Source organism: Myotis davidii, unplaced genomic scaffold, assembly GCF_000327345.1.
Source record: "Myotis davidii unplaced genomic scaffold, ASM32734v1 scaffold544, whole genome shotgun sequence".
Taxonomy (NCBI): Eukaryota; Metazoa; Chordata; class Mammalia; order Chiroptera; family Vespertilionidae; genus Myotis; species Myotis davidii.
In genome coordinates this window covers 2712204-2724579 of record NW_006297018.1, presented here as the reverse complement: position 1 = coordinate 2724579, position 12376 = coordinate 2712204, and the positions used below count along the sequence as shown (strand labels likewise).

Here is a 12376-nt window from a genome sequence, read left to right as displayed (position 1 = left end):
GTAATATAAATATCTGATATGCAGGATGGTCTTAGGCAACCCCTGTGAAAGGGTTGTTTGACTGCCAAAGGGGTCGCAACCCACAGGTTGAGAACTGTTGCCTTACACCAAACAGCTATTGCCCTTAAAACCCCTTCTCAGCCCCCACCTTAGGTTCTGCCTTCGCAGTTCACCCAGATTAGGTTCTGATTGGTCAGTTTCTATGCCAGTCAGTGTCAAAAGCTCCACCTCCTAGGCAGCCATTGGTTCTTCTGGGAAATCCAGAACAGCCCCGCTGACTGCTATCTCTCTTGCCAGGCCTGTATTTGGGCCTGATCCACAGCGGCTGCGCACCAGGCCCTGCTTCTCTATCTCTCCGGGCCTTGCCAGCAGCTGTGATGGCTGCTAATCAGGCCCCGCTTCTCTCTCTCTCTGGACCTGATCCTCAGCCGCCCTACCTGCCTTGCCCCACCCACCCTCTTCCACTGTCCTGCCCGCCTGCCAACAGCATTGCTGTGATAGGAGCCAGTGGGCCACGGGAGAGGGACCAAGAGGTGCTCTATGTACTTCCTGGTGACTGGTCGTCCATCTGGTCATTTAGGTAGTGACGGCCCTCGGCTATTATTAGTATAGATAGCCAGAAAATCATGAGTGTTTCTTTTTTAGGGGTGGTGGATGAGGATAGTTAACATTTAGATGAGAATATAAATTCTTGTAAGCAGGCATTTGAGTTGATATATTATTTCCCTTTACTTTCTTTAGAGTCTTTCTCTGAGGATGAATGGAATTTACTGTATGTTGCAGTTACTCGTGCCAAGAAGTGTCTCATCATGACCAAATCATTGGAGAACATTTTGACTTTGGCTGGGGTAAGAGGAACTGGTAGCACAAGTTAGTTTAACAACATTGGATTTTATTGGGTTTGAATAGGGATCAACCTTTCCTGGGTTGGAAGAGAAGGGCTTCTCTTTTTCTAGTGCACAGAAGCCTATTGCTAGTGCAGAAAGTGTCCTAACCAAAGAAACAAACATGTGGGTTCTTTTCTAAATTCTTTCCTGATCTAGTAAGTTCTTTTAAAAATATCAGCTGTGTTCATGCATTTATAATTTCTCCCTTATTCGATTAGTGCTTAACACTCTTAGAGAAAAACATGGCAAGAATGTTTTCTGTGTTTGAACTTTCTCCCCCTCACTCCCTGGTTCCTTTTGAACTGGTAATTCTTGCTGCCAGGGGAGAATGTGCATTCAGGTACCTGGCCTTTTGTCACTGGCTAAGATGCAGAAAAGTATCAGCATTCACTCTTTACTCCTGCAGATCAATCTTCTCCCACACTCTCTTGTTTCCACCTTTCATGGACTGGAGCAGGGGTCCTCAAACTACAGCCCGTGGGCCACATGCAAATACAAATATTGTATTTGTTCCCATTTTGTTTTTTTACTTCAAAATAAGATATGTGCAGTGTGCATAGGAATTTGTTCATAGTTTTTTTTTAAACTATAGTCCGGCCCTCCAGCGGTCTGAGGGACAGTGAATTGGCCCCCTGTTTAAAAAGTTTGAGGACCCCTGGACTGGAGTGTAAGTCATTTAGTCTTTTCAACTCTTTTGGAAACTAGAACAGAAATTTGAGCTAATAGTTACTACTTAGTCCATCTTTCCCTGAACCAAAGATACTTAAGCCTGAAACGTAAAACACAAGTAACTAAGAATTGAATAATTTTTGAGTGCCTAATATGTGCCAAGCACATTTCTAGGCACTGGAGCTGTAATGGTGGGCAAGGGAAATCCATGCCTTAACAGAACCCCCATTGTAGGTGAAAAGACAGACAATAAACAAGTAAACAAAAAGGATTTCTCTTTACTTTTTAAGGAGGATATCAGAGCTTAAAAGGGAGAAACTCTGCAGGTAAATACTCATTTGGAACAGCAAAATCTTCTTGTCTAAGACCAGTTACCTTGCATTCATATCGAACTTTGTTCTTTCAAGTCTCTGTCTCACTTTTCTTCCAAGCCTCTCTGAGTCAGGCCTGTTTGGCTGTGAGAATGTTTCTGGAATTTGAAATCAGCTGCATGTTTCCCCAAGCAGCTTGGCTTCGCCTGGGCCTCACTGTGTGTGACATCTCACCTTGTGTGGCCGCTCACGTGGCAGAGCTTCGGCTGAAGTCTTTCTCCTGGTTTCATCCTCAATGGCACTTGGGTCACCAGCAGAGTTTCCAGAGGTGACATAGAGCAGAGTTCTGCAAACTTTTATGTAAAGATCCAGACAGTAAGAACCTGGCTGGAGAACCTAGAGAGAAAACCTGGTGAGAGAACCTGGCTGGAGAACCTGGCTAGAGAACCTAGCTATGCTGATCATCTGAACGCTGCCTCCATGTCATTCCTTCTTCGCCGACTCCATTCACACCTTTGGGAACCCCTGGACCTGCTGGGGCTGGACCCCAGCATCAAGCAAACAAAAGCCTGGGACCAGACAACTTCACAGGAAAGTTTTACCAAACATTCAAGAAAGAACTAAAACCTATCCTTCTCAAATTATTCCAAAAAATTTAAGAGGAAGGAACACTTCCAAGCTCATTCAGTGAAGCCAGCATCACCCTAATACCAAAACCAAATAAAGTCAACACAATGAAAGAGAATTACAGGCCGTCCCTGGACCTGCTGGGGCTGGACCCCAGCATCAAGCAAACAAAAGCCTGGGACCAGACAACTTCACAGGATTTATCCCAGGGATGCAAGGATGGTACAATATCCGCAAATCAATAAACGTGATACATCACATAAACAAATTGAGAGAAAAAAACATAGTCATATCAATTGATGCAGAAAAAGCATTTGACAAAATCCAGCACCCTTTCTTCATAAAAACTCTCAGCAAGATAGGAATTGAGGGATCATATCTCAACATAATAAAAGCCATATATAACAAACCCACAGCCAGGCCTTCATCCGGCTGCAGCGGAGAAGCCAAGCCTCGAGGCTTCTCTGCTCTGACAGCAGCAGAGAAGCCAAGCCTCTTCAGTCTTCAGTTTTCAGTCTTCGCTCGGACCGGAGCTTTCAGTCTTCACTCCGTACCTGCATGTGCAAATTAACTGCCATCTTTGTTGGGTTGATTTGCATACTCATCCTGATTGGCTGGTGGGCGTAGCAGAGTGACACCAATTTGCATGTTTCTCTTTTATTAGTGTGGATAGTGCCCGTGTTATATGCCAAGCATTGCAGTTAGTGCTAGGAAGTTTGGGTAACAAAAGTAAGGTGCCTGGTGATCTCATAGAACTTGCAGCCTAGGAGAGAAGCATTAGCCAGTTTTAGGCCTAGCAGCAGGATTTTAGGAGTTGGAATGTTTCCAGTGCCTTAGCTATTAGAGTTTCCAAGTAGAATGTGGCAGAGACATTGCTGTAACTCTCTTTCCCATTCTTTTCTTTCTAGGAGTATTTCTTGCAAACAGAGCTGACAAGTAATGTTTTAAAAACAGGAGTGGTTCACTGCTGTGTGGGGCAGTGCAACAACACCATCCCAGTGGACACTGTGCTCACCATGAAGAAGCTCCCCATCACTTATGTATGTGGTCTTGGCTGCAGCTCTAGCTTTCTATAGAATTTAATCCAGTCATTTGTGTTTTATTGCATGTGAGCTATTTGCTTTCAGGGTTGTGGGTGAGGGAGATAAAAGAGGAGTTTGTATAATCTTTCTCAGGGGCTTTTCATATATAAGGCACAAGAGATGCCAGATCTACCTGTGTCAAAATGATGATAATGACATAATCCGTGTGCGTGGCATAGGCTGGGAGGTTGGGTTGTGACTGACACACCAAGGAGAACTGCTTCCCTGGAGGGTCTGGTTAACTTGTTCTTGGCTCGTCATCTCTTGCCTTAATAAATTTGGGTTTCTGTTGTAAGAGAATTTGATAGAGTCTAGTCTACCCTAGATGACAGTGCAGTGGGAAGTATTACCTGAGAGGTTTGCACTAGTCTAAAAATATCAGAATCATAATACATAATCCTTTGGCAGCATGACAGCAATTCAGCACTTCTTGGTATAATCCCTGTTCTTTGATTGTTCCCCATCCCTCTGTTTCTTATCCCTCATTGCAGAGCAACAGAAAGGAAAACAAGGGTGGCTACCTCTGCCACTCCTGTGCAGAACAGCGCATTGGGCCTTTGGCCTTCTTGACTGCCACCCCCGAACAGGTGCACTCCATGCCACCCACCATCGAGAACATAGTGCTGCCCAGACACGAAGCTCTGCTTTTCCTTGTCTTTTGAAAGCCAAGAGGAGCATTCTTCATGGTACAGATTGCCTTCTGTGGATTCCAATTACTTGAAGAAAGCCAATGTGGGGTGGGGTTCTCATTCACCCGAGACTCTGAATTCACTCACAGAGCATTTTTGAGGAAGATGAAGCCAACCAGAGTTGGACCTGCCATTTCTCCATTCCCTATAGGTGATCAGTTTCCACTGCCCCTCCTCCATGCACCCAGGGGACTGAGAGATGTTCTTTTGATTAAAAAAAAAACCACCACAAAATTTTATGTATTTAAGCTTTTATTACAAGGTTTCAATTAAACAGCCATTGTAGAACTGACATACCAATGTGTGACACCTGCCTTCAGCCCTGTTGTTTGAACTTTCTCCAGCTTTCTCTTTTTTCCACTTTTTCTAACAGCTCAGTCACTGTTCACACAATCACCAAGTAGAGTATGAAACTTAATATCCAGGGTATAATTGCTGCTTCAAAAATGAGATTTTCATGCTGGGGAGATTCACACTTGTATAAGACATAGTGTGTGTCTTTGTCATCACAGGGTTCACAATTTAAACAGGGAAGCAACATCATACAGAAAAAGGCAAACACAAAGGTACAATAGCTAGACTTCCTGTGTTGCTCACAGGTAGAACCAAAGATGAGAAATATTTGAGAGGGAGTGGGTAAAGGGGGTCAGAGGTAAAAATAAAAACAGGCATTACTGAGTAACACCAGAAAATAGCTTACTATTATCTAGTAATTTGTAACCAAAAGGGAAAAAAAAATGCTTGAGAGGGAAGCAGAGGGGTTATGGGAGGGAGAATGGGAGTAGGTAGAGGTGGAAAGTTGGTACCTGGTTCGTAGCCTGGGGAGTCTGGGTGGCTTTAATAAAGCTATTGCTAGAGAAAAAAACATGAAAATTTCACATCGCTTAGATGTACATGGATCTGCTATTTTTACATTTTTGCCGTACAGCATTTCAGGGATGCAGATGGCAGGTGAGGGAGTTGGCACAGCATTGCTAAAAGAGTTCACCATATCTAGTGTCTGAGCCAGTCGAGCGGAGTCCAAGAGCAGACCTCATAGCTTCAGTTGTTGCAGTCTCCCTTTACCTTCTCCTCCGTCAGACCTCTAGTGGAGCTTAGATGCGGGCCGGTGAGTACAGCAAGGGTGCTGTTGGATTGGACCAGGGGTGCTTGGAAAGGGTGAATACAAGTCACTGTTTGCATATGGAGGAAAAGTCACAGAATTGGACCTAAAGACAAATTTAATGAGAAAGGGACAGTACTCTTTCATCCACTTGGCTGGTATTTCAGGCTTAGCCTTATTTGATTCTTATGGATAACTTGGAATAAAAGAACAAGGGAAAGGGAATTATGTGAATTTACATTGGTTACAGTATTCATTGTTATTCAGAAGAATGGTTTGGGCCCTGACCAGTGTTCTCAGTGGTTAGAGCATCAGCCAGTGCAACAAAGGGTCACAGGTTTGATTCCCGGTCAAGGGCTCATACCTGGCTGGGTTTTGGGTTTATTCCCCGACATGGTAGGGGCACGTACAAGAGCAACCAGTTAATGTGTCTCTCACATCAATGTTTCTCTTTCTCTGTTTCCCGCCCCCTCTCCCTTCCTTCCACTGTCCCTAAAAATCAATAGAAAAAAATATCGTTGGATGAGGATTAACCAAAAAAAGAGTGGTTTGGGGGAAGAGTGGCAAGAGAGAGCTCATTAACATGTTTCCTGGAAATTTAGTTTTGCCAACCAGAGAGGAAGCAACTTATTTATTGGAGGACAAGTCATTAAGTAGGTGAACTTCACTTAGCACTTGTTGTGTGGCAGTTGCCATGTTAGTGGGTATATGGAATCAAAATGCAGTCCCTGACTCACAGAGATTGCTGTTGGTATAATTGTAGTTTGAGGTGAAAAGTGTTGGAGAGGGGGCTGCATAAGCGCTCTGGGGATGTGAGGGGTGTCTTTATCAAAGTCTAGGGCCAAGGGCTGCCCCAAAGGGGGTACTCTCACTGTGTTTAATAAGGAACAACCTGAAGGGCACAAAGGATGTGTGTGATAATGTCACTACAAGAACAAAATGTCAGCCAGTGCTAGTATTTTGGTACTTATTTTGAAAAACAGTAGAATCTAGGAATTAGTACTGGTATTTCATTTTTTTAAGAATTAGTACTGGTATTTCATTTGTAGCCCCATTTTTTAAAGAATTTTTTAAAAAATCAGTAAAACTAAATATTTGGTGTGTTTCAAATAGAAAAAGCAATTTTTAAGTACCCAGTAAAAAAAAATATATTTTAAAAATAAGTGTTAAATGTCCATTATCATTTTACTATAAATGATTAGATGAGAATAAAAGCATTACTAAAAATATAAATTATTAACTACATGAATATGAAAATCTATTAGATTATTTTTAAGTATAGTCTTTAAAATAAGAGGCTCCCATGATTTCATTTAGTTGTGAATATACAGGGGTGGGCAGAAGTATGTTTATAATTGTTCATATGGAAAAATACATGGGTTATGCTTATTATAAGAACTTTATTACCACTGTTTCGTGTACTCACTACTGTAAAGCAACTTTTGCCCACCCCTGTATTTTGGTGCAAGATTTTCTGTAGACGTTTTTTTTGTTGTTTTATAGCCATAGTAATTGGGAGAAAATAAGGAAAATAATTAGAAGCTAGCTCCAAACATTTTGCTTTGGTTCAGTAATTTTTTAAAAATAATTCCTCCTATTTGATAACTTAGAGGAGATCTTTTCAAATGTAAGAATCTGTAATACATTGACAGTAAGTTCTAGTTTTTTTGTTTCAGAGAAAGCATTGTTGATTTGTCTTTATCTTCTTTGGTTTTTGTCATGTATGTAGAAATTCTGATGCAATTACCCATATAAAAATAAATATTGTTATGTCATATTCCATTGTTTAGAAGGTACTTGTGATAAAAAATATTTTTGCAAAGAAGTGTTAAAATACCATAGTGTATTGTAGACTATCTATTAGTTTGTCCTTTCACAGATTTCTAAAAAAAATAATGAGGTGTTGGTATTAGACAAATCTAAAATATTGGCATATCGGTTTTTTAAAATATCACAATACTAGCAAATGAAATTTCAGTCACTAAAGGTATGAAATTGTAGGAAAAGCTCGGGTAAATAAGATGTGGCCTGGGTGGCATGGCTTAGTGGTTGGGTGTCAACCTATGTACCAGGAGGTCATGGTTCGATTCCTGGTCAGGGCACATGCCTAGGTTGTGGGCTCGATCCCCGGTGTGGGTGTGTGGGAGGCAGCCGATCAATGATTCTCTCTCATCATTGGTTTTCTCTCCCTCTCTCTCTCTCTCTGTCTCTCTCTCTCTCCCTCCCTCTCTCTTCCTCTCTGAAATCAATACAAATATTTAAAAAAATAAGATGTGTATGTGGCAAGAGTAAGTGTATAATAGCAGGGCACCTAATTCAAGAGAGGAAAGAGTTCAAGCAAAAGTGGTCTTGAGCATCCAGTTCTATAGAGAGACAGAGTAAGATAGGTGTTCTTTTAACTGACACTCTAAAGGTCAGTGGCAACATTAGCCCAGTCAGTTTTAGTGAGGCTAGAAGCCAGACTGTAGTGGGCTAAAATGTGAATGGAGGACTTCAGGTTATCTGATGAACTAAACATATGTATTTACTTTGGTTGCTTCCTGAAACCATACTAAAATGACAACAAAAGGAGTTTTGAAAGGTCTAAACCTATAAGGGCAAAGAAAGCAGAAAAGAGATGATAGTCACAAATTTTTTGGAAGTTGGAAAGTAGATAAATGAGTAATAACTGAATTAGCTCATTTGAGAAAATGGAATCTTAAGCCCAAGAATTCTGAAAAGATGTGGAAATTTATGGCACCAGATTCCTCTTCTGGAAGTGCGGTGTAAAGGAGGAGCAAAAAACCAGGAAGATTGGTAGAAAATTTGTTTAATCCTCCAGTTCTCCCCTCCCTCATTCTGTGTATGCAATTTCACAGTAGATAACTTCTCATCCTCAACCCTAGCAGAAGATTGGAGGTTTAATCTCTGAAGAGGATTAAATAGAGGAATATCTCATTTAAGAGGCTCGACATAGCTGAGGACAGTGGCCATACTAATAAGATTACTGTCTTAGTCAGCTTAGGCTGCCAAAACAGAATACCACATACTTGGCAGCTGGTTGATGGGGTGGGATGGTTTGTGACATGAGATATAAAGGAAACTCAGTTAGATGCACATATAAATGGGTAAGGATGAAGTTTAGATAGCTCCCACCCAATAATTTATAGTGAGGTCACAAATAAGACCATCCAGAGAAAATATGGAAAGTTTGGAACATATGTAGAAGAGATGAGAAGAAGCTGACAACATAGGATCGCTGGACAGTATCAACCCAGTTAAAATTAAAACCATGCTTTTAGTTGATATGTACTTTCCTATAGCTGCCTAGATGTGGGAGCAGAGAAGGCAGATGGTTAGATTCAAACACAGTTTACTAAACACTAATGTGGACCGAAGTATACTTGTGGCTTTAATGCTTTTCTTCAAGCCTTGTTTTTGGTTTCAGTTCTTCCTCATAGTCCCGGACCTCTGGGCTTTTAGAAATGTGGTGTGTACCCACAGACTGAAAGCTGATTGCTGAGGTAGGCCAGGAGTTCCCCCAGACACTGCCCCAGACAGAGTAAGACCTCAGGTATCCCTTTCTGAGGCACCTTCAAACACCGTCACCTTGGGTTTCAAGGGCTTCTGGGGCATTTGGAGGGGATTCTCACTTCCTCCCTGGGCTGCTGCTTATAGATTCTCCAAGAGAGCCTGTGGTAGCTGTCCCTCATATTCATCACCACCAATAGTTGTATATATTTCATATTTTTAGTGGCCTGGACTATGAGGTAGAATAGATGGAGAGAGATGGAGCTATCTAACTTTTTTCTTGCTTACTTCACTTGCTGTCCTATGATGTCTCTTAACTTAACACATCCAAAATGCAGCTCTCGACTTCTTCTCTCATCCCTAATTCCTCCCCTCTCCTTTCCCCATCTCAGAAAACATTATTACTGAGCAAGTTCTTTTGAATTTATCTCTAAAATATCTTGAATCTACCCACTTCTTTCCATCTGTCCTACCTCTTAGGCCAGGTCTCATTTCACCTGGCCTGTGGCAACATCCTTCAGTTGCTCTGCCCTTTTTGTCTGGTCTGTCTTTTCCATTCTCTATGTGAAAGGACACACAGTCTTAAAATGAAGACTGCTTAAAACCCTTTAGTGGTTTCTCACCGTAATTACAATGCCAGTCTGACTTGGGCTGCAGGCAGACAAGATCTCTCAGCAAAGCCTTATTTTCTTCTCTACCTTCACCCCAAGCTCATCTTTTGTTTTTATTTCTATTTCTCACCCGGGGACATGCTTAGAGAAAGGAAGGGAGAGAGAGAAACAAAGAGAGAATGATTGGGAAACATCAATTGATTGCCTTCCGTACATGTCCTGGACCGGGAATCAAACCCTCAACCCATGTATGTGCTCTGACGGGGAATTGAATCATCAACCTTTCTGTGCTCGGGAGAATGCTCAACCAACTGAACTGACAAGCTCATCTTTTAAAGGACCTTACTGAAGGCCAGCAGAACATGAACATCCTGGGATTCCCCCACCCCACCCCCCCTTTTTAAATGTCCAATTCAATGGTTCTGGATATTTTTAAGTAATCATTTTACTAATATTACATTTTTCTAATCTCTTCCCAGGGTAAAACAGGTAACCTTTTAATCAGTTATTTCATAACTCTGTAACAAAGTGGCACTGGCTTCCTAACCTAAAGCAGTAGGGGCCTTACTGCCCTCTGGCCTACTTCCTCTGCTCAGCAGTTCCTCATTGTAGAGTTTATTATAATATTTCCACTTAATTACTAAATTCAGTATCAGGACATTTGGGGCTGAGTAACCCCAAACAAAAATCGTAACAGGCATTGAACAGAAAATGTTACGATTTCACCTAGGACTACAAGGAGGGCAGGCTATAGGGCGGCGACCTCAGCGCTGTTGGGAGGAAGCCAAGTCCTTTGTCTCTCTCTGCCATTTTTCCTGTCAGCTTTGCCCCAGGCTGGCTTCTCTGCAGCAAGCCTTCTGCAGCAGTTCCGGGCAGTTCCAGATACAGCAATCCCAGAGAGAAGAAAGCCTGTCTTCTCTGTCTTAGGAGCAAGGAAACCTTTCCCAGAAGCCTCCCTAGCTCATCTCACGTCTCAGTGATCAGAAGTTGGTCACTTGCCCATTCCTAAACCAATCACTAGCAAAGAGGATGGTTTACTACTAAACTAATCAGTTTCCTTTCCTGAAGCTTGCGATGAGGTCAGCGTCCTTTGCTGCACATGGCTGTGTGGAAGCAGATCAGTACACAAAATGTTGGGACTCACTGGAGAAGGAAGAAGAGGAATAGGCAGCCATCAGTATTAGGTCCTCTAATATATAAATAGATCTCACTTGGGAAATGAATTTAGCTTTTATTAAGTACCTCCTACATGGTAGACACATTTAGGACTTGTGTTCATTATTTCATTTAGTCATCATAGCAAACCTGGAGGAGCAGATGATGGAATAGGCTCTGTAGCGATTGGGCCCAGACAGCTATGCTCTAGCACAGTGGTTCTCAACCTTCCTAATGCCACAACCCTTTAATACAGTTCCTCATTGTGGTGACCCCCAATTTCATTGTTACAAATTGAACATAATTAAAGCATAGTGATTAATCACAAAAATAATATGTAATTATATATGTGTTTTCTGATGGTTTTAGGCGACCCCTGTGAAATGGTCGTTGGACCTCCAAAGGGGTCGCGACTCACAGGTTGAGAACCACTGCTAGCACATAGAACAGAGCTTGGTGCCATCCCCCAAACCCATGGTATTTCCATTACCATCAGGTAAACAGCTAGAGCTAGAACTCTTAAAAAAACAAAGCCAAAACCACATTTGTTAAAAACAGAAAGCATGGCAGACTTTCAGATGTTCTTAGCCAGGACACTCTTGTTTTGTTAATCTTCACCCAAGGATTTTTTTCCATTGTTTTTCAGAGAGAGTGGAAGGGAGAGACAGAGAGAGAGAAACATCGATTGAGGGAGGCACTGATTGGTTGTCTCCTGCACATGCCCTGATTAGGGCTTGGGATCAAACCTGCAACCTAAACACATGCCCTTGACTGGAATCAAACTGGCTAGGGCAGCCATGATACTCTTCAAACCAAATTTCACCCCCACTTAAAGAGTGTAGCTGCTCTAATTAGACAGGACTGGGATTTGTTCTAAGCTCTCCCGCTGTGTAGCCTCCGAGGTGCTTCTGAAGCTTCCTGGAACATGCTGCAGACACCATCCGCCACTGCAACCCAATTACTGTTTGTGTGTAAAAATGGGGGACAGATGTATGTAGAACTTGAGGCAATGCTTGGAATTGTCAACAAAGAATGGGGAGATGGGATGCACAAAGACAGGAGCTGAGTGTTTCCAAACAAATCCTAGATTTGTTTATTTATTTATCCACGTCACTCCACACTCCCTGGTTCTTTCAGACATCAACTCCACCCCACCCTGCTTGCTTCCATGTCTAGATCTAATTATCTAGATCTAATTTTTGTCGTGTAATCTACCCAGCTTGAACTTGGTTGGTGACTGATGGAACATGGGCTTTTTCTGTGATGGACCTGAACCAGTCATTTCAAAGCTTCAAAATGGGCCCAGAAGTCGTTATATCATGTCTTTCCCAGAGACAGTGGTGAATCCAAACCACGAATCTATCAATTAGTCCTGTGACATAGCCCTTTTACACTCAATAGAAAACTTAGATAATTTGGTTCTAGTGAACATCTGCCCAATTTTTTTTTTTAATATATTTTATTGATTTTTTACAGAGAGGGAGGGAGAGAGATAGAGAGTCAGAAACATCGATGAGAGAGAAACATCGATCAGCTGCCTCCTGCACATCTCCTACTGGGGATGTGCCCGCAACCCAGGTACATGCCCTTGACCGGAATCGAACCTGGGACCCTTCAGTCCACAGACCGACGCTCTATCCACTGAGCCAAACCGGTTTCGGCCCATCTGCCCAATTTTTTATGTAAGTTGTGTTTTCTGTCAAATTAGTTTTAAAATATCAAGGGTCAAATTC

The 12376-nt window shown here is 42.2% G+C and overlaps 1 protein-coding gene across 4 annotated transcripts in view; it reads left to right on the top strand.

Moving 5' to 3' along the window:
• Nucleotides 1–7142, top strand: part of FBXO18 (F-box protein, helicase, 18) — a 43141-nt gene extending 35999 nt beyond the window's left edge. For all 4 annotated transcript variants that reach the window (XM_006772621.2, XM_006772620.2, XM_006772622.2 and 1 more), the window contains 3 exons: nt 742–848; nt 3403–3534; nt 4068–7142. In XM_006772621.2, the coding sequence (XP_006772684.1) occupies nt 742–848; nt 3403–3534; nt 4068–4238 (410 nt within the window). In that variant the 3' untranslated portion in view covers nt 4239–7142. The remainder of the gene's footprint in view (nt 1–741; nt 849–3402; nt 3535–4067) is intronic.
• Nucleotides 7143–12376: the final 5234 nt, after the last annotated feature.